Source organism: Gavia stellata, chromosome 30 (genome assembly GCF_030936135.1).
Source record: "Gavia stellata isolate bGavSte3 chromosome 30, bGavSte3.hap2, whole genome shotgun sequence".
NCBI classification, from domain to species: Eukaryota; Metazoa; Chordata; class Aves; order Gaviiformes; family Gaviidae; genus Gavia; species Gavia stellata.
The window spans coordinates 1,388,145-1,408,712 of record NC_082623.1 but is presented as its reverse complement, the minus strand read 5'-3'; the positions used below and the strand labels follow the sequence as shown (position 1 = coordinate 1,408,712).

Below are 20,568 nucleotides of genomic sequence, written 5' to 3'. Positions count from 1 at the left end.
GCCAGAGCTGGGGTGGGAGGGCAGTGGGGACACACGGGAGAAGGTGTCCCTTGGGTTTGGTGCATGGGAGAAGCCATGAATGCGGATTTTGTGCCAACACTGCCGCTCTGGGATAAGGGACTCACCCAGGGACCTTCAGGAAGCCCATGGTGGAGGAAAGGCTGAGCCTGGCGCTGTCCTGCCTGCTCCTACCTGCCTGCCTGCTCCCTTCCTGCGGGACAGGCAGGAGGGATGGGCAGCAGAGCACAGGGCTGGCACCGGGAGGGATGCTGCGCGGCGAGGGGTGCCCACAGGGAAAGGGCTGGACCCCAGGGTACTCCCTGCATCAGGACGTCCCTCCCGGGGCTGGATTCCTCCACTTCCCTATGGATTCAGCAGAAGTAGGATCAGGCCTTTATGCTGAGACATGCACCGGCAGGATGAGGACATGGGAAATATGGGGGGTGAGTGGGAGCGGTGCGGGGCAGAGCAGGGTGGGGCGGTGGGGAAGGCCAAGTGGCGGAGGATGCTGTGCCAGTGACTGGTCCGACTCCAGGGAAGGTGTGCATCTGGGGTGCTGTGGGATCGAGGGGGGCAGCCATGAAGGGACGAGGGTGCCCTGGCTGGGCAGGCTGGCCACGAGGCCACCGTGGGCTCCCCCCAACCCGGCCGTAACTGAAGGGACCAGATGATGCAGGAATGCCGGGAGGAGCTGGCAGCCACCCGCTGTCCCCGGTGGCACCCCTGGGCTCAAACAAAGCCCTTGTTCGTGGGGCAGCCGAACTGCCCTCCCCGCTGTGCCAACTCCCCCAGACCCCCCCGGCATGGCTGTGGTCCGGGCAGCGTAATCCCCACAGGGAGAGCACATGAAATCAGATGGACAAGTTTTGATGTGAGGCAGCAGCTTAGGGTGGGCTCAGGTTTCCTTTAGGTTTTCTATATTTATCTCCGTGATTTAATGCCAGCGCTGGGGTTTAAATGGCACCAAACAGTTGGCGTGGGGAGAGGGAGCAGCCGTCCCCGAGCCGCACACACGTCCCTGAGCCGCCCGTGTGCCCATGGAGCTCTTCGAGACCAACCCTTATTTTTTCCCGGACCAGAGGTTTTACGATGGGGAAAATTTCCTGGGCTCCCGCTTGCAGGGCTACGAGCCGGCAGCATTCCCCGAGCGGCCCGAGGTGGCCCTGTGTCCCGAGGGCAGGGTCGCTTTGGAGGAGAAGGACTCAGTCCTGCCCGAGCACTGCCCTGGGCAATGCCTGCCATGGGCCTGCAAGGTTTGCAAGCGGAAGACGGTCTCCATCGACCGGCGGCGGGCAGCCACCCTGCGGGAGAAGCGCAGGTTGAAGAAGGTGAACGAAGCCTTCGAGGCATTGAAACGCAGCACCCTGCTCAACCCCAACCAGCGGCTGCCCAAGGTGGAGATCCTGCGCAGCGCCATCCAGTACATCGAGCGTCTGCAGAGCTTGCTCAGCACCCTTAACCAGCAGGAGCGGGAGCAGAGGGACCTGCGCTTCCGCCCCGCCGCTCCCCAGCCCGGGGTAAGTGCCTCTGTGCATCCCCCGGGGTCCCCAAACCTGGGCTGGGGACCAGTGCGGGGGTGACGCCCTATGGGGGTGATGCTCTGTGGGGGTGATGCCAGTGGGAGGCATCGCGGGCAGCTCTGGGGCATGGGGTCCTGCTGGGGGGAGCAGGACCCCCAGCCCTGGGGGCAAGGTGGATGCTGCTGTCGTGGGCTGGTAAATATGTCCTGCATAAAGGCTCGGGGCAGCGATGATCCAGCCCCAGCTGTGAGCTCAGCTCCCCGGGCAAAGGGGCCACTGGCGGGCTTTCCCTGTGTACGGATGTAGTGGGGGCTACGTGGTCCAGTGCTGGACACTGCATTGAGCGCAGCACGTGTGCCTGGGCTTGGGAGGGATAATAAGGGCAAAAGTGAGATAAAACAACATAAAATTAAAATAAACAAAACAAAATAGAATAAAATAAGACAAAATAAGGCAAAACGAAATAAAACAGAATGAAATGAAATGAAATGAAATGAAATGAAATGAAATGAAATGAAATACAATAAAATAAAATAACATAAAATATAAAATATAAAATAAAATAAAATAAAAAATATCAAATCAAATCAAATCAAATCCCCCTGCTCACAGACACACACACACACTCCTGGTTTCTCCCTGTAAAGTCTCGGGGTGGCACAACCCACAAAGCCTCTGACCAAACACCATTGGGGGTTCACCACCCGCTGCCTCCCGCGACACCCTGCAGGTATCAGCACTCCTGGGCGCAAAACCCGCAGCCTCCCTCCTCTCTCGTTCCCCGCCATGCGATTGCTGGTGCCACGACACACTGGGTCATGGGGACTTTTTCTGACAATTGGTGTGGCACAGAGCACCCGGGCAGGGGACAGGGCAGGGGATGAGGGGGTCAGCGTGGGGCCACCTCTGGTTTTTCGGACCGAAGGTGCCAATTCGAGAGCCGGGCGAGGACACTTGCAGCAGTTGTGTCTTGCCACAGCCCCACGGAGAGCTGCTGCTAGCCAGGCCCCGTCACACCGCAGCATTTTGGTGGTTTAACCATCTTTTGAGAGATATTTTTATCTGCCCTCTGATTTCTGGGGGGATGTCTGGGCATGCACTTCCCTGCTGCTCTGAGGCTGTGTATATGGAAATGTATAGATAGATATAGCTATAGATATGGGTAGATATGATATAGATATAGATGATATAGATAGATGTAGTTGTACGTACAGGTGTAGGCATTGATGATAGATACAGATTATATCGATAGATGTAGATGTAGGTATTGAAGTAGATATAGATGGTATAGATATGGATATGGGTATGGCTATAGCTATAGCTATATAGATAGATGCAGATGTAGATAAAGCACTTTATAAGAGGCACAGAAAAGAGAGATTCACAGAGATTCATCTCCTTTCAGACTAGGGGATTTAAGGACCAAACCAGCAAGTACCCGTGTAGCCCAATGTTTAGAGCTGAATAAAGGACTGAAAAAGCTTTTAGGCTCCATCCTATATATTCTTGGGACTTCCTGGTGTAAACCCAATGTATCCACTTTGGTTTGATTTGGCTGGATTTGTTGGCTGCCCCTGCAAATGTGCCCAAAACACGACCCGCGCCGAACGGTTCCTGCATCACTGCTGCTCCGAGCCTTCCCTTCTCCCAGGCACGGCCAGGGGGTCACATACTGTGTGCAAACTCCAATATTTTGGGGAAAAAAGATCCTATCTGTAAGAACTTCCTACTTTAGTGGGAAATAAATCCAAGCGTTAATTAATTAGCCCATGCTGCTGTGAGCTCATAGACACAAAGTACCATTTCTAGGCTGCTACAAACAGTTGGGTCCTTGGGGTTGCTCCTATAAATCATATTTTGGGTTTAACCCGAGCCAGCATCCACTTCCAGATAAAGACACACACACACACACAAAAAGTTAATTCAGAGCTTTGCTGAGCAACGCTCTCATTTTTCAGGCTGTCAGCTCTTTTCTCTGAAATAGCAGTTCAGCCCCAAATCTACAAATCAAACTGCCAAAATATCTTCCCCAGAAATCCCCTTGGGATGGCCTGAGGGTGTCCAGCCTGTGTGTCCGTTTTTATGAGTCTGATTAGGTGATTTTCAGCAAAAAGTTGTTTTCCCCAAAGATGTTTTTCTGTCCCTATCCCTTTCTCATAGTCACTGGGTGAAGAGACTGAGGTAAAAACCGCAGTGAGCAGATGGCCCCATTTCACCTGTGTCCAGAGCCCAAAAAGGAGTTTTTTCAGCCTTTATGGTTAACAAAGCATCTGGCCCCGATGGGTCCTGGGGACCTTAATGCTGTTGGCTCCTCCAGCCGCTTTGCAGGTGGGAAGGGACGTGCCCATCTCTGCAGGGGCGTTGTGCTGCGGTGATTGGGTGCCCCAGGGTGGTTTTGGGGTGGCTGGTGGGCTTTGGCTGGGCTGGAGGAGGTGAGACCCATGGTCGGCATCTCGGCTCCTTGCAGGCAGCCAGCGAGTGCGGGTCCGGCAGCTCATCCTGTAGCCCTGAGTGGAGCAGCCAGCTGGAGTTCGGCACCAACCCTGCAGGTAAGGACCTCCCCGTCTCGCCCCCACGTCCTGCAGCTTCGTTGGGTTCGGGTCGGGGGACAGCAGTGGGGGACACCGCAGCCCTGGGGCAGAGCATCGCTGAGCCAACCCCTTCCCAAGCAGGAGATGCTCAGAGTGGAGGACAAAAGGAGCATTGTCCTCCTCTCTCCACCCCGCTGTTGCAGAGACATGAGCTCCCCCCAAGATCCTAAATCCTCCAGCACCTCCTTGGCTGAATGCTCAGTGAGTTCAGGCTTCTCCCACTGCCTGATTTCACCAAGACACCTGCTCTTAGGAGCTGAGAAACCAGACTGCAGCAGCCCGGAGCCCCGGTGGCTTGGCCCCCATCAAGGGTTCCTCCATCGCTGTCCCTTGGCTTGGCTTTGCCCGCTGCAGTGCTGAGCAAGGCTGAGCATTGCTGAGCATCGCTGCCCCGGGCTCCCTTTCCCTCCCCACGCCCCCTCTGCAGCTGCTGATTTTTTTTTTTTTTCTGTTATTGCAGTTATCCCCTCCCCAAATCCACCTGTTTTTTTCCCCAGAAGGCAGAAACTTAAATCTCATTTTCGAATGGGGAATAAAACCTAAAAAGTTTCACTCCCTGTTGCTCTCTCCAGGGGAAGGTCTCATGCCCCCCCAGGGTGGGAGCTGGGAGCGGGTCCCCAGGTCACTCCGGCTGTGCAGGAGATCACGGGGTCCCCCCTGCGCGGAGCCAGGAGCCGTCCCCCACACATGGTCCCCGTCCACAGCAAAGTCATCACCCCCTTGCTCTCTGCAGATCACCTCCTGGCTGACGACGCGGCGGAGGACCGCAACCTCCACTCGCTCTCCTCCATCGTGGAGAGCATCGCCGTGGAGGATGTGGCCGTGACGTTCCAGGAGGACCGGGTTCAAAACTGAGCCAGTGCAAACCCCGGCGGCTCTTTGAGCTGGTAACAGGGTGGGAATAAGATGCCGGAAGGGTCCAGCCGCTGGAAATCGTATTTACCCCTCCGGCATCAGGGACTGCACTGCTGAAACCACTCAGCTCTTTTCCCATTCCTCATGAAATGCTCCTGCTTGGCCAGCTGAAAAAAAATGATGGGGAGAGGTGGGATTTTGGCAGCGCTGCGGCCCCACGCTGGCAGTGGCCTAAGTTCCTGTGAGGGCGGTCGCCCGGCGCCGGGCTCTGCCTCGCTCCCCGTGTGGGGGCGATGTGTTTTTGGGGCCAATGTGTGTGCTGGGTTCGCTTGCTGATTTTTTTTCCAAGATGCTCTTCGACCAACGTCTCTCTCCGGCTGGTGTCCTGTGGGTGCCGAGCCCCGCGGAGGCCGCCAGCGCCGTCTTTTCTACTGAACGCTGTGTGGAATTGCCATTTGTGGGGTTTTTTTTAATTATTATTTTTGCTAACTTATTTGGATTTTTTTTTAAATAAAGGCATTTGTTTGAACTGCTCGGGGCTTCCTTTACTGCTGTCCCCCTCTGCTCAGGTCTTTGCTAATTCCCAGGTTGGGAGTTTTTCCACCTCAGAAAATCCAGTTGGATCTCAACGTGGTCACTCAGCGGTGGGAATTGGATGTCCCATGCTTAAATCAGCCCTTGAGAGACCAGTGATTGCACTGGTTTGCAACTGGGGCTCAGTCCTGTACCCCAAAAACTCTTGGAGGAGCTAAAGATTAATTATATTTCTAATTTGGACTCTAGAAAGAAGGCTCAAGCCAGCGCTGGTTTAAAATCCTGTTTATTGGAACACACATACATCCTTTCCTGACCCGATCCAGGGTTTGGAGTCCATGCAGTACCAATAATATGATGAAAGAAATAGGGCATCGATATAAAGGGCTCACTGACTCTTCAAATTAAAAAAATATTTAATACTGTATTAGGCAAATAATACACCAAAAAGACATCGTGACTGTAGAGCCTCTCAGATATTGCACTTCCAGACAGCACATGATAAGTATAAGGTCATTCCAGCCATCAATAAATATCACATCAGAAATAGGGGCCACACAAGGCAAACGTGGCATGAGGAGACGAAGAGATCCTACCCTACGGGGAAGAAATGGGAAGAGTTAAGAGCCTCCTGGACTGATCCATGCCCGTAGTCTGGAGGCAGGAGGGGAAAGCACCTCCTCCGCACCCGGAGGGGAAGGGATGGGCATGTCCCCGGGCAGTGGGTGCCCTTGCCGTGTCTCCCCAGGCACCCAAGGAGGGTCCCCTGTCCCGTGGGTGCCAGGTACCGTCCCGGCCGGCAGCAAGCCGTATGGGGCGGTTCCAGCCCTTCCCCACGCAGCCCTTCGTGGACCCGGTGTGCAGGCGCAGCGTCCTCCCACATGGCATCTGGCAGCACCCCAAAATGCAGCACCTTGACCGCCCACCCCTGGGCAGACAGCCACTCTCCTCGCCCCCATGATGGCTGGTCCCCGCTCCATCCTGTGCAGTGCGGACCCTGGCACTGGCCCCAGCCCGCCCTGGGGGCCGCTTCTTGCCCGTCCGCCCCCGATGTGAGGATTTTCACGAGCCTGAATCTTCCTTGGCTTCGAGTCCTGCGGGCAGCAGTGTCCCTGATGCCCGGGGCTCGGGCAAGTCAGTGCAGCAGCCCATGGCATATTGGCAACATGAACCAGGCAGGAGAAAGGTTTCCAAATATCGCAGCCCACTTTCGGGGTGTCTCTGCCGCTCCGCCAGGATACACCACGCTTCCGCCAGCGACGGAGCGGGCACCCAGCGAGCGCATCCATAGCCCAGCCAGTGCAGGGAGAGGTGGGCAGACAAGCCACAGGCAGGAGCCACGGGGAGCCGGGGGAAGCGGTGGGGTGCACAAGCAGAAGGGAGGGCATCCTTTTCGGTCCACAGCAGTGAGACTGCAGCATCTGTTGGTTTGGGCCGAGGAACAGGCGCAGACTGGGCTCTTGTCCTGAAAGGCAGCCAGCATGTGGCCGTATGGATAGTGGGGATGTGCTGAGAAATGAAGTGGGAAAGGCCCCGTCAGGATGGGGGCTCACCTCCACCCAGGCATCCGCAGGCCGACAAACCCATACGGTCAGTAATGAATCCTCCTGGCACAGGGGAGCTGTGCCCTGGGGCACAGCAGGGTCCCAGGAGCCTCTCTAAAGTGCTTCACTATCCTTCCCTCATCCCAGTGGGACCCCCCTCATCTAGGATGGCGTCCTGTGGTCCCCTGCCTGTCCAGGGACTGGACAAACCATTCGTGCTTGGGATGCTGAGCATCCCTTCTGCATCATCTCAGGGTCCTGCGAGCCTCAGGCAGCAGCAGGCTGTTCCCCCACTGCTGAGGTCTCCATGGTCCTCCATGGCAAGGCGAACCTTGGTGAAGGCAGACACCCTGCCTGGGTGACGCCGGGCAGAGGACGCTGGGCCTCGTGCTCTCCTCTTGATCCCCATCCAGCTCCAAGGCCTCGGTCCTCCTCGCACTTACCCAGGGCCGGGCTGGTTCCCGTCACGCTGACCCTCAGCAGGAGTACGTCCGGACCGTGGAGGTCTCCAGCCTTGGCGACCCAGAGGCACCAACTGGAAGCGAGTCAAAGAGCAGAGCGTGCAATTAGTGACTGCTCCAATCAGCCCTCGGCTTCCCACCAAAATATTTACTAGGCAGCATCTGTGCACTGAAGCCACATGAAGATGAGGGTCAAAGGAAGAGGCATGTTAGGCCAGGTCTGATGCTTCCAAGGCTCCAGGCTATTTGGAAAATTGCTGCTTGCCATCCCTACTCTTGGGCAGCGAGCACCCTGCTACCTGTGCCTGGGTGCTGTCAGACCTAGGGATTCTGCCCCAGGTTTCATTGTCCTCAGCTGGGTGGGAATTGCAGCTTCCAGGGATGGGGTGGAAAAGGTTGAGCAGAAGTTTGACCCAAACCACTGGATGGAAAGCTGTGAAATTTGAGCAAATCTGGAGACAGGAGGAGAGCTGAGCCTGGGGCTTGGAGCCAGAAGGTGAAAGCACAGGTTTTTAATTCTCATTCATACACTCATTTCTGAGCCTGCTGAAGCCAGCTCTGCACCTCTGGGGATGTGGTGGGTGGCTTGGGACAGTGGGGCCAGGGTACCTGGACCAGGGGACAAACCAGGGTGATTTGGCTGGAGCTTGTGCCTCCCTGCAGCTTTGGAAGGGACCAAGATAACTTGTAGAAAGGAGTTGTGTGGTGGTGGGGCAGAGCCTGGGACATGTGTGCTCAGCTAAAACACATGACAGCCAGCAGCACGGGCAGCAAGCATGTCAAAGCAGGTCCCTGCCAGCCCTGGGAGAGTGGCTGCTCAGCAGCGCTTGGACTGAATTTTGCTGGTTAATTCAGCCCCTTTGGGGATGGTTTCCAAAAGGCAGGATGGACAAGACTGGCCCAGACTGGGCTGCTGCTTCCTGACAGCCCTCAACGCTACCCCAACAGGCTCTGTCTGACCTGGATGCCAAACCCAGGATGGGTGAGATATCTCCATTTCATGCCCCGATCCAGCCCTCTCCCTTGTCCTGGCAGTTTGAAACGAAGAAACCACACACCAGACCAGAGCCTGAAATAACCGCCCTGAAAAAAACATTTACAGCAGACAACGGCTCAAGGATCACGTGGATTTGGCATCACAGGCGATCAGCAAGCCTCTCTCCTCTCCTCTCGTGGTGGCACATCATTCCCCATACTCACCACGAGGTCTGATCAGGGGTGGGAGAGGACCCTGGAGAGGAGGGGGTGACCCACCTTCCGGGGGCATTTTCTTGGCAGGGGCGGATGGAGGGGGCAGGGGCACCAGGCTGGTGACGCGGAAGCCGGCGGGCAGCGTTTCGGCCGAGCCACTGAGCATATTGATGCTGTGAACATCTCGTGGGCGGAAGCGCTTTCGCCAGGACGGGGTTCGACGGAAGGTCTTTTCGTCGCCCTGCAAGAGAAGAGCAGGTTTACGGGCCCAGCATCAGTGGCAGCAGGACCTTCCACCCCTGTGAGATACCAGCACTGCTTCCACCTAACTAAGGGTGTGCCTGTACACGGAGACCAACTCAAACAGTGAAGAAGTATGTATGTGATGAAATTGGGCCAAGAACATAGGAGATCTCTCTGGGATCCCATGACATAGGCTTTATTCTTTCCAGCTTGCCTATCTCTTCTCTCCAGCCTGCCTGGAAAGATGCCTTGGAGGCATCAACACACAAGCCCCAATAAAGACCTCAAGCGATACATCTAACCTCAGCCAGATAATGGCATCTGGAAGTGCCTGCTTCTCTCTGTGCTCTCAAAAGAGCCCTGACTAGCTCTGCTATCATATGTTATGGAGGAAAGCTGTATGTATGAGAGCTCTAGATGATTTCCCACCTTCAGTGACCCAACACGAACAGCTTTCTGGCTGCCTAATGGGGCATCTCCAACCCACCCGCTTTAACCGCTGCAGATGTGTCATGCCCAGAACATCTGTGACTCTAAAAGGCAATATTAAAGCAGCTGGCAAGGAAAGCCAGGTAAGCCTACTTGAAATTCAGCCCATGGAGCATGAAGCTAGAAATTATGCACAAGACTCTTCCTCACTTGCCTCCACAGCCTGGCAGCACATTCCTTATGGCCTTGTCTAATAGTTTTAGCTTATTCCAGAGATACTGCTCTTGCAACTGCTCTAGAGAGTCTGTGAGGCACTACTTGACTCCCTGGACAAGGAGGGATAGAGCAGAGGTCCTGTCTCTCCCGTTCCTTGCACAAGAACAGGTACTCAGCATGATCTGGACATGGGAGAGCTTTGGTACTCACATCGTCCAGCCTCCGATCTGTGCCCAAGGCGAGCAGGTTGTTGAACTCCCTCTCCAGCACTTGTCGAGCCTGAAAATAACATCAAATGAGCATTCCCCGTCGGTGCGAACAGTTCCCAGCACAAACCCCCATCTCAGGAAACCCTGAGAATGATAGAGAAAAAGCCCACACGCCATCCAAGTGCTCTGCTTTGAAAAGCAGAGTTGAGTTGGTGGGACTGGTGGAGTCACACTGCAGCCGTGTCCCATGCTGGCCACTCTCCTCCAAAGTCCCCCAAGCATGCTGCTCTTTACCTGTGTGTTCTGCGTGGGGATTTGCAACACGAGAGCCAGACTGTTGTGGTCGAAGTTTTCATCAAGGGCCAGGAGTGCCCCGTGCACTCCGCTCTCAACGAGGTTGTTCGCATACTCGCGAAGCCCAATGGACTGGATCCAGTGAATGACCTGGTCGTTGGTCCACACCAACACATCTGCAAAAGAGCAAGGGCGTGTCTCAGAGCCAGCTCAGACCACACTCTTGGTTGTGTGGGGACCTGAGGATGTCCTGAAGCCCTTTGGCACAGTCCCAGGCTGATCTTGGGACTCTCCTTCCTGAGCCAGCAGCAATACCGGGTGCTCAAGTGCCAGGACCAGCTCACTTCAATTTACCAAACTAAATGCTGAAACAACAGGCAGGCAACAACTGTAAAAATTAATCCTAAGAACCCACGGCTGCTGGTGTAATTAGGGGCATTATCAATAATGAGATGTAATCTAAGCAGCAGCCAGATGCGCAGGGAATCTCAGGACAGCCAGCGAGGAAGGGGAGGCTGAGCAAGCTGGGCAGTGTCCTGAGCATCTGAAATGGGCCGGAGAAGATGATCTGATGCTCAAACTGGATCTTTCCTGTCTTGACACCCTTCCTCCCTCCTCATGCCTGACTGGGGTAAGCTGCATAAAGCCACTTGGAGCAATCTGTTGGGAAAATACTGCAGGGAGGTCCCCCCTGGAGAACAGCTCTGCAGGCATGGTTGCTCAGAAATAATGATTTTTCCCTAGGCAAATGCTGTGTTAAAAATAAGGGACAGGAGAGAGACCATCGCTGGGCATCTCTTGGGAGGTTTCTCATCTCCGTTTCCAGAGCTGGATTGTGTATGTGGCTGCTGACCTTTGATTTCGTGCTGGGTCTCTTCCCGCCTCCTCTCGAGCTCTTTGCGGTCATAGTTGAGCCTCTTCAGGCACATGATGCCGTACTGCAGGCTGGTGCTGCAAAGACACGAGTCATCACCCAAGCATCAGGAGGGCTCAGCACCATGGGGCAGGTGGCTTGGAGGGACCCGCGGAAGGACCCACTTCCCTGCTTGCTCTCCAAGTATCCAAAGGATGCTTCACTTAGGGTTGGGTCAGCACAGACACAACCCAAAGGGAAGATCTTGGCCAGGAAACAGGGAACATCCCTCCCTTCCATGGTAATTCCCCACTCCATCAGTTTTACTCTGTTCTACCTGCTTGAGAGTGCACAGATCTAAGCAATGCTACTCTGAGCTCGGTGGCTGGGGAGAATCAGCCCATGGGAGCTGCTCCAGGCTGCAGAGTTCATCCTCAGAGCAGGGAGGGCCCTGGCAGGTCCATGGACACAGCCCCATGGGTTGGGGTAGACGGTGGTACCCCAAGGTACTGGTGTACCCACTTGAAAGCCATGCCAGTGCACATGCCTGTGCATCCCCTCCTCTCTGCATGCCAGAGAGAGGAATGAGCCGATGCCCACAATTCCCACCACAACCATTCCTGATCTGAGCTGAGCACTGGTGGTCAGTAGACGAGGATGCTGGTGCTTGCGCAAGGTGGTTGGGATGGCATAAGCCTTCTCCAAGCTGGGCTGCTGGCAGATGACTCCTCTGCCTGCCAGAGGGGGGCCAGGTGGGACGAGCCTTTTTTTTGCCCGTGGTTTGCTCCACAGCCAGGAGAAGGTTTGGTCCTCTGCAATGTTGCTGGAAGGAGTGTGCTGAAGGAGACTTCATATGTGCCCATATGAGCTGCCCCAGACCAGGTGGTTGAATTTAGCCTAGAAGAGCCATCCTCCAGCACCAGGGCTGGCCAAGACAGGGGAGAATCCCCCAAATTATCCCATCCTCTGCTCCATGTACAGACACTGCAGCCCAGGGACCTCTCAAGGAAGGGGACTCACCGGTGGAAGCTGTCCACCATCTTCAAGTGCACTCTGAGATCTTTCTTGGTGAGGTGGTCCAGCATCCGTGCATCAACAAGACACTCCATGAAGTAGCTGCGATACTGCGGGAGACCCAAGCTGGGCAGCCACTCGTTCCCAATCCACTCGTGGTTCATGTCGCCATAGGCCAGTGTCTGTGGAGAAGCAAATGCAGAAGCTAGGGAGAAACCAGGACTTGGTGGAGCTGCAGACTCCCAGGAGACCAGTGACAGTTCAGTGCTGCACCCTGGGGGTCACTGTCCTGAGGACCAAACCTGGGCCAGCGGAGTTTAACCCTAGCTTGACTGAAGGAGCTGGAGGGAACAGTCCTGCTGGCCATGGTCTCTGTCCTACTGATGTCCCCCAAGGAGACAAGGCAGTAGCCAAAAAGCAAGCATAAGGGATAGCTGGACTTTACGACCAGCTGCTTCTGGAAAAAGCACATTCATGAAAGCTGAAACAACTAACTAAGAAAGAGGTTTCAGTGTGTTCCCAACTGATTTTTAAGAAGCTTAGAAATCACCCAAAGATATACTCTGTGACTTCAAAATGAAAAAAATGTCAGTTTTGGGCAGAAAAATATCCATTCACTTTCACTGCAAGCTGATTCTGGGTCCAAAAACCGAATAAAATCCACCAGAAGAAAAGTAAAACATTTGATAGTGATCAAAACCAGAAGAGACGGATCCAAGCAGGACTTTTTCCTCCCATCTTTTCAGTTCATGAAAATAGTCTATATCCTGAACTTGGGGCTAAAAAAAAGGTGAAAACTAAGTATCGGCGCAGCTAGAAATCTGCCTCCCATGCAGGGTGGCTGGTCACTCTTCTGTTGGGGTCTTAACACAGGATCTGTGTCTTACACAGAGAAAGTCACTCTGCCTGACGCAGAGAAGGATGCTGCTTGATGCAAGGTCCCAGGAGGAGCACCCCATGCTCACGAGATAGCTCAGAGGAGCAACCACAGGGTGCAGGTTCAGACTCCAACAAGGACTTGGCGAATACTGATGCCCCAAGTTCATCTCCCATGTGCCCCGTGATGTCCAGCTCTCCCTCCCATAACCACCCCATGCAACGCCCATGGAAAAGGGTGACGTGGGGACCTCACCTGTGCCCAGCTGCCTTCCTCTGTGTCCTAAGTGTGACACATGCGGCATGTCAATAGAAAGGACAGGTAAAGTCAGTACCCGGCAGCCCTGCACCGTGAAAGCATGTGCCACGTGTGCTGAGCATGTGACCCCTTGGCATGGCATGACCCAGAGGGGATGGGGTTCAGTCTCACAACTGCATGGCTTGGGGAGCTCAGCGTTGTCAACAGGGTGCTGGGGACACCCCAACCCGCCCTGGGCCCAGGTTTCACCCCATCTCTCAGTCAAGTAAGGAGGATACAGGATGAGGCTTTTCTCATGGGCCTTGGGCTGGAGATGGCACAGACACTAGAGCTCATAGGTCTTTCCTGGGAAATATGGGTAGTTCTTGGGTTCCCCAAAGATGGATGCAGAGACACCTATGCTTCAGCTCATGGGTCACAAACCCCAGAGAGGCTGCCCAAACCAATTTGTCAATTTTGTAGCTGTTTCTTCCTTTGTCAACCTGTGCTGGTTTTACTCAACCTCACAAAACCTGCTGAGGGCAAGTATCACATCCCTGCCATAACTCTCAGCTCTCTGTCCCCAAAAGGCACTCACCAGTTACAGATGCCAGTCACAGGTCAGTGCTACTCGACCAGCAGACACAAGCATCAATAAAATGCCTAATTCACACAACAAATCCAAAATGCTGCTCCTACTCTAAGACATGAACAAGGGGTCCAGTTGCAGAAAGAGGCGCATGGCTACATCCCTCCAAAGGAGCCAGAGCTTTTTGGCCACATCCCTCCAAGGGACCCCAAGCTATCAGCCAGAGTGGTAGGGACAGACAGTGGAGACAATATTTGGGTGTGCTAAGGTCAATGAGAGATTAGACGGCAACTTTTTGGGTGTAGGATAACCAACGTGGGACTCAATCTCATGCATCTATCTGAGATCACTCTTGGTTTTTGTTTTTCCTTTCTTTCCTCTAACTCACAACTGACAGACAAGCTACTCTAGAAACCCAGCAAAACCCACGGGGGCTTGACAAAGGAAAATGCATCTGATGGTTTTTAAGCCAGTTTTAGAAATTGTTGGGATATTAAAGGTTGAAAGATGGTTTCTAAACAGGTGCATGGTGCTGGCCAAGAGCTGACACATGAGACGCAGCAAAGATCCCCTTCCCTCCCGGGGTTTAGTGCATTACCGCATGCCTGGAGCTCAGCTCGGTAACTGATATGCTATGCGGCGGCAGTGGGGCCGGCCAGTCTCACCGTCTTGGTAGAAGTCGCCATGTTCTCCATCTCCTCATGGGTGACCCAGACGTTTCCAGAGGACTGCAGGGAAAAGAGCAGAGTGGTGAGGGTAAACCACCACAAAGCCATGGCCTCAGTTCACAACCACGCTGGAAACAAGCCCAGCTCGGGCTGATGGAGATCAGGCCACCCTTGCACTTGGAGCTGTACTGGGGAGATCTCACAGCATCTTTGCAGCTTGAAGACCCTGGGCTTGTCCATGCAGCCATGGAGAGCACAGCAAGGAGCAACGGCCCTTTGGCTGCCTTTATACTTTGGTGTCATGCTCATGGAGTCTGTAGGCTTGTCTCTGACAGCCGTGACCCCAGCCATGGCCATCTGAGGGGACGCAGCATGCTTGGGGCCCTTCTTTCTACAGGTGTGTCTTGGCATTACTGGGGCATCATTAATCCCTCAGGGGTTTGGGGACTATCACAAGAAACAATCCCTCTATCCATTCCATGTCCTATCCAGGGTAAGGATGGGATCTGCAGTTCCTTTGACTTGCCCCAGGAATTTCACATGGTCCCAGGAAAAGGCTTGTATCGAAATGATTCAGAAAACGGCTGTGCATAACGAAGTTCACCCTGTAAATCACACATATGCTGTTTGGGTGGGATTTTATCTTCTCCAGGGCGGATAGTCCCTGAGCTTTGCTCTTTGCAGGCTGCTCAGCAGGGTCAGCCTCCTGCTGACAGCCTCTGAGCGTGAGGACAAGAGCATGTGCTGGTGCCTCAAGACAGGAAAGTGCTTCACACTCAATGGCCGTCAATGATCTTTGTGCCTAAGGACATGTGTCTGGTGGCTTGACTGGTCCATGAAGGAATGTCACCCCCTCCACGGCCACACTTGCCTGTGACACTAAGACTCCCTGGGGATGGATGGACCATTGTGGTCCCAAGGAGTCAGGGAAAGGGAGGAAACAAGTGTGTCATCCTGCCCCATGGAGGGTCTGTCTGGGGGAAGAATGGATCCGTGGCATGGAGCACTTACTGTCCGTGAGGTGGGTGGTGCCGAGGGGCTCGTCAGCGAGACCATCTCCTGGATGGCCAGACGCAGCTTCAGGCGATGCAGTGCATTGCTGATGCCGATCTCCCTCTGGATCTCAGTGTCGGACAGGGCTGACATGATGGCTCCACTCTTCACGTTGGCTCGGCAAGCAGCAACGTACCAGGCTGGCATCCCCACCCAGAGCTGCCAAAACAGGGCAAAGCCAGTGACTGTCCTGTTGACCTACCCTAACTTCCTCTGGTAGGATCAAGGCCACCCTGTTTGAAGTTCAGTATCAAAGTTGGACACCCACGTGGGGCTCCTTTTTTCTTTGTACCTTGCACAGATGGCCTGCAGGCAGCCCAGCATCCCTATATCTGATGGACACAGCACAGGGGAAGAGCACCAACTGAGCCTTTCATCTCAAAAGCTCTACTCAAACTACAACTCTACAGAATATGTGAGGGATCTGGGGATCTGCTCCGCTCCCCCAGATTTTGCAATCACCAACCATGTGCATGGACCAAGCATGGTGGGATTGTGGGGTGCTGTACTGCTGCTGGGAGAGCACACTACTGATCAGCACCGACTGCAAAGCTGTTGGTGCATGGAGACAATGCACGGCCATGCTCTGCCTCACCTCCAGCCAGGAGACAACGGTGGGGCCATCCCAGTGAGCAAAGGGCAACCCTTTCCTCCGAGCTTCTTCCAGGAGTTCGTGCCTGGAGGGAACAGAAGCAGAAGAGTGATTTACTGGGGGCTTGGGGGGAAGGGTACAGCTCTTGAAAGGGAATAGACCACGGGCAGAGCTAAAAAGGGCTCAAGAGAAGGTGAAGATGAGAAGCCTTTCCAGCAATTCCCAGCCCCATGCCATGGCTTCTCAGCCATCAGGCAGGACATTTTCTTGCTGGGGCAGGGAAGGATGTTCACTCACTTCTTCCGCAGTCGCCGATCCTTCTCAGCCTGAGCACCCAGCTTCCCAAGTCCCAGAGGGTCCTGCATGCCCACATCCATGTCAGTCAGCATCACTGTTGGGCAAGACAGACATCCTCACCTCAGGGTGATGTCCCACAGGTTCAGTGTGGGCACTGCCACAGTCCCCATGCCAGGGTGTTGGGGATGCAGAATCGCAGCACAGGAGGTGACAGTCTCCATTTCCAACCCACCCCCACAGCCCCCCTGCTTTCCTAGGAAGCCCAAGGGGATCCCCGCCTGCCATCCCTCCCATTTCAAAATGCTCAACATTGAAGCAGTAAAGGATTTAGGAGTGGAAAAGCAGCTCCTACCAAAGGGCTTTGCAAAATCAAGAAGGTCCCATGGGGAGGGGAGCAGCTTTGGGGACATTAAAGATAAGATACAGTGATGGGGGGTCACTATCCTCACTGCAGCTCTTGCAGAGCATTAAGAGTGATACCATGGTCAGGTCAGAAAGGGCTGCGGGGCAGAAAGCACCAGGATCCAACTGCCCTGAAGCTGCGGGGAGCCCAGAGCCAGTGGCCCCAGTATTCCCAAACCAGCAGGGGTGTCCCTGCTCCTCCACCTGTCACCCCAACAGCACCCCAAAGCCAAACAGTGCCAGGAGGCGTGCAGAGAGCCTGGCCCGAGAGGATGCCCGCCCGGCACGGATGGGAATAGGGCTGCTCACGGACCCTGCCCTGTGGGCCCTTCTCTGCTCAGCTGAATCAAGCGACCCTTCTCTTTTTTCCCGAACAAGCGCCCGATGGAGGATTTGATCCCCTTCCTCTTGGAGCCCTTGTGCAGGGAGTCCTGGCTGCTGTTGCTGCTGGGGTTGCTGGCCTGCTCCTCCAGCGAGCTGGGGACGGAGGAGGGAGATGAACAGCAAAGCCTTTAGGTTATTCCCGAGCAGCGCACAAGCCATGGCAAACCCCAGCCCATCCCACACTCCCACGCTTAGCCCCATGTAAATCCTCAAACCAACAGAGCAGGCACTGGTGGGAGATCCAAAGGGTGCTCCACATACCTCTTCCCATCCTCCTGACTTAGCGCAGGGTGGCCCAGCTTCTCCAGCCGCAACGTCCTGGGTGAAGATGGGGGGGACGTCTCGCATTTGATGGTGGTTTTATCCTCTCGGCTTTCATCCCGAGCTGCAGGCGACTGAACAAGCAGAGAAGCCATGAGGCTGGGCGGCCAGACCCCAGCTCCATCCTTGCCCTGCTGCCTGCCTCTCTCTTGCTCCATGGAGGCATGGCCAAAAGAGCCACCAGAGCCCTGAGGCTTTGCCATGCTCCAGGATTGGCCTGAACTAGAGCTCTGGCAATGGCTCGAGATGCCCAAGCAGATGGGGAGGATGTGGCCGTATGGCCGTGATCCTGGGAATAGGGAGGAGAGAGGATGCAGCCCCATGGTCCAGGTCAGGGTGTGAGGACAGAAGCTGCTGGCCCTCAGCAGAGGGCTCTGAGGAGCACAGATGGGAATGTCCCAAAGACACCCTGTCGCCAGAGGGGACACACAATGTTTGAGGACCCAGTGGCTTTCTGAACCTCCCCATGTCCTGCCAGACCCCCCAAGCTGCCAGCCGGCACATCTCCAAGCACCTTACGGGATCCCCATGATCATCCTGCTGAATCCCTGGGGTCCCCAGCTCCATCCCGCGCCTGCTGCACCCTGACCTGGTGTGGACAAAGCCAGGAGCAGGCTGGAAAAGGGGCTTGGACAAAAACCAACGGGATGGGAGCCACTCACTAGCAGTTTCCTCCGGTGCTTCCTCAAGTCGCTGGGCTGATTGCAAGGGGGAAAGCGAGAGAGACACAGAAAGGGGGGCAGTTAATGGAGAACCCCCCCGCAAAGCAGTCCCGGGGCCACGCGTGCCAGGCTGGGAGACAGCAAACATGGGCACCCCCGTTCCACATCACCCTCCCGCACACACGTGCGGACACCGGGGCATTGCTCCCACCCCAGGCAGCCACACGCACACCCTGTCCAGCCCCCCGTCCGCCCCACGTGCCTCCTCACCAACGTCATGATCCCCATGCGGTCGAGGTCCTGAGCGGCACTGCGGGAGGAGAGCTTGGGGGTGGAGCGTCCGCTGAGCGGTGGGGACGAGCTGGCCAGGGACAGGGCCGTCAGCGAGGTGGGGATGGAAGCCCTTTTGCAGAGCTGGGTGAGGTTGAGGCCCTCCATGCTGCCGCTCGTGACGCGGGTCTCCAGCTCCTCCGCGCGGAGCTCGGTGGACTCCTTCTCCTCTTGGATCATCCTGGGGGAGCAGCAGAGCTCAGGGCTCCTGGCTCCCCACCTTTCTGGGGAGTCATCTCACACCTCACAGCCATAGGATCTCCCCACCCTGGGGAAAAGCACCTTGGGTGCTGTGACTCGAGCCCCTGATCTCCAGGAATGGCAGCAAGATCCATCAGGATCCACATAAACCAGAGCTGAGACACACCATGATTTCTTTTAATATTCATGGGGGACTTTTTTTAAAAATAATGATCCTTTCTGTGAGCCAGCACTGATACAGATGAGGCACAGGGAGCCATATGCAGGAAGGACCAAGCCCTGTGGCTGGATGTCCTGGAGCCATTTCCCTGGCTCAAGCTGGACCATTTTAGGGCGTCAGAGCCTCTTCCCACCACCTGGCAGTTTGTTGCCCCTCCGGAGCCATTTCAGAGCAAGGCAGTGGTGGGTTTTGACCATGGTTGCTACCTGATCTCCTCATTGATGGCATCCAACTGCTCCTGGAGCATCATGGCCAATGTCTGGGCATCCGAGTGCCCGCCGGGGGAGAGCACATCCATGGAGCTGAAGAGTGTCTCACGGTCGTCCTCGTCCACATCGGAGATCTCAGGGTCACTGTCAAAGCCGTGAGGCCCCGTGGCCAGGACACTGCCTGCCTGGGCCTGCTCCCAGTCCTGAGGGAACAAGGTCCACTGGTCCCACAGGGCACTCCCATGTCTCCAAAAGCCAAACTGGAGGCTTCCACACAACAGTCACACCTCAACACAACCCCAGCAGGGAAACCCTTCCTACCATGTTACCCCCATCCAGGCACCAGGTTAAGGAAATTGCCCCATGTCCCCAAATCAGGGATAGGTGAGACCAGCGTCCAAGGCAGGAAGAGACCCCAACCCGAACTCTGACCCCATGCTGGCATGAAGATGGATTACCTTGGTTGGCTCCTCTCGCCGGGTGGCGAATCGGCCCTTCTGCGCCCGAGGCAGGCCCGGGGCTGTCCCAAAGGGCTCGGCGGGAGCATGGACCACGGCGCTCAGTGGGAAGCGCAGGTCCGTGGCGCTGCCCATATGGGACCTGGGGAGAAAGAGCCCTGTTACGGACATTGTTCCATGCAAGGATGCCCCTGTCCCTGGGCTGCTGCCTGTCCCCGGGCTGCTCCCCTCGCAGCCCAGGCTAGCTCAGGACAGAGGAGGAGGACAAGGCCACTCCAGGGTGCCCACCCCAGCGATGCCTGCCTGTTCTGCATGAAATGATGCAAAACCAGGCTCCAGAAAAAGGTGCCCCACTCCCCCCATGCTGGCCCTGAAGATGTGCTCACAGACTGTAAGAAGCTCAGCCCTGGGCCCTATCCTGCTGCTACCTCCCCCTTCGCTGCAGTACCCACTGGGGCATCCAGCCAGTTCTGGCCGAAACCACCCGGCGCAGTGGGTCTGCTGTGAAGTCGTGGGCTGAATAGTCCCCTCCTGTTCTCCCCTCTCGAGAACAGCTTGCACCTCCTGACATGTACAGCACGCCTTGTGCCTGTCTTCTCCATCCCCATGGTACAGAACAGGGGCCAGCCAGGGAGCTTTTCTCCTTCTTTTTATGTTTTCTTCAACATTTTCATGAAAAAAAACCCTGATGAATAAAACCCCATTTGAAACAGATCTTCCAGGTGTGGGGACATGAGCATTGTTTGGGATCTCCCAGTAGAAACCGGCTGGGACTTCTTCATCCTCCTCCTCCACGCTGAGGCTGGTGCTCGGGAGCGGGCCCCCGTGCCAGGCAGAGCAACGCAGCAGCTGCTACTGGACACGAAGCCACTTTTTGCCGCTCGTGGTACTCATTGCATATCTCCGCGTTGCCTGGTTGCTCCTCCTCGCCCTGAAGACCCAACCACGCAGCAGAGCAAAGCACCTTCCTGGAGCACGGGGTCATTACTCCCTACATGTTTTGGCATAAGAGGCATAAGGGGTTTTTGCTTTAAGGTGACAAAAGCAGTTGCCCAAGGCAGATCAGTGCTCTTCCACCACGGTGGGTCTGGTTTGCAGTGCAGATACAGATCCG

The 20,568-nt window shown here is 55.5% G+C and overlaps 2 protein-coding genes across 2 annotated transcripts in view; one reads left to right on the top strand and one right to left on the bottom strand.

The window, feature by feature from the left end:
* Nucleotides 1-1,037: 1,037 nt before the first annotated feature.
* Nucleotides 1,038-4,966, top strand: MYOG (myogenin). Its single transcript, XM_059831305.1, has 3 exons — nt 1,038-1,521; nt 3,992-4,069; nt 4,845-4,966. The coding sequence occupies exons 1-3, from the start codon at nt 1,038-1,040 to the stop codon at nt 4,964-4,966; spliced, it is 684 nt and encodes a 227-aa protein (XP_059687288.1).
* Nucleotides 4,967-7,520: 2,554 nt separating this feature from the next.
* PPFIA4 (PTPRF interacting protein alpha 4) overlaps nt 7,521-20,568 on the bottom strand; it is a 31,299-nt gene continuing 18,251 nt past the window's right edge. Inside the window, exons 12-28 of the mRNA XM_059830996.1 lie at nt 19,455-19,596; nt 18,994-19,199; nt 18,307-18,547; nt 18,037-18,072; nt 17,315-17,448; nt 16,983-17,146; nt 16,268-16,361; nt 15,974-16,055; nt 15,337-15,537; nt 14,323-14,385; nt 13,087-13,113; nt 11,961-12,136; nt 10,941-11,038; nt 10,088-10,263; nt 9,795-9,863; nt 8,760-8,937; nt 7,521-7,579 (exon numbers count right to left, since the gene is read on the bottom strand). Coding sequence (XP_059686979.1) covers nt 7,521-7,579; nt 8,760-8,937; nt 9,795-9,863; nt 10,088-10,263; nt 10,941-11,038; nt 11,961-12,136; nt 13,087-13,113; nt 14,323-14,385; nt 15,337-15,537; nt 15,974-16,055; nt 16,268-16,361; nt 16,983-17,146; nt 17,315-17,448; nt 18,037-18,072; nt 18,307-18,547; nt 18,994-19,199; nt 19,455-19,596 — 2,146 coding nt within the window. The remainder of the gene's footprint in view (nt 7,580-8,759; nt 8,938-9,794; nt 9,864-10,087; nt 10,264-10,940; nt 11,039-11,960; nt 12,137-13,086; nt 13,114-14,322; nt 14,386-15,336; nt 15,538-15,973; nt 16,056-16,267; nt 16,362-16,982; nt 17,147-17,314; nt 17,449-18,036; nt 18,073-18,306; nt 18,548-18,993; nt 19,200-19,454; nt 19,597-20,568) is intronic.

Bases quoted from the DNA above. Each gene is read 5' to 3' on its own strand.
- MYOG (XM_059831305.1), top strand. From the start codon at position 1,038: ATGGAGCTCTTCGAGACCAACCCTTATTTTTTCCCGGACCAGAGGTTT. The intron at 1,522-3,991 runs GTGCCTCTGTGC...CCTTGCAGGCAG, and splicing joins CGCTCCCCAGCCCGGGGTAA to CCAGCGAGTGCGGGTCCGGC. The intron at 4,070-4,844 runs GTAAGGACCTCC...TGCTCTCTGCAG, and splicing joins GTTCGGCACCAACCCTGCAG to ATCACCTCCTGGCTGACGAC.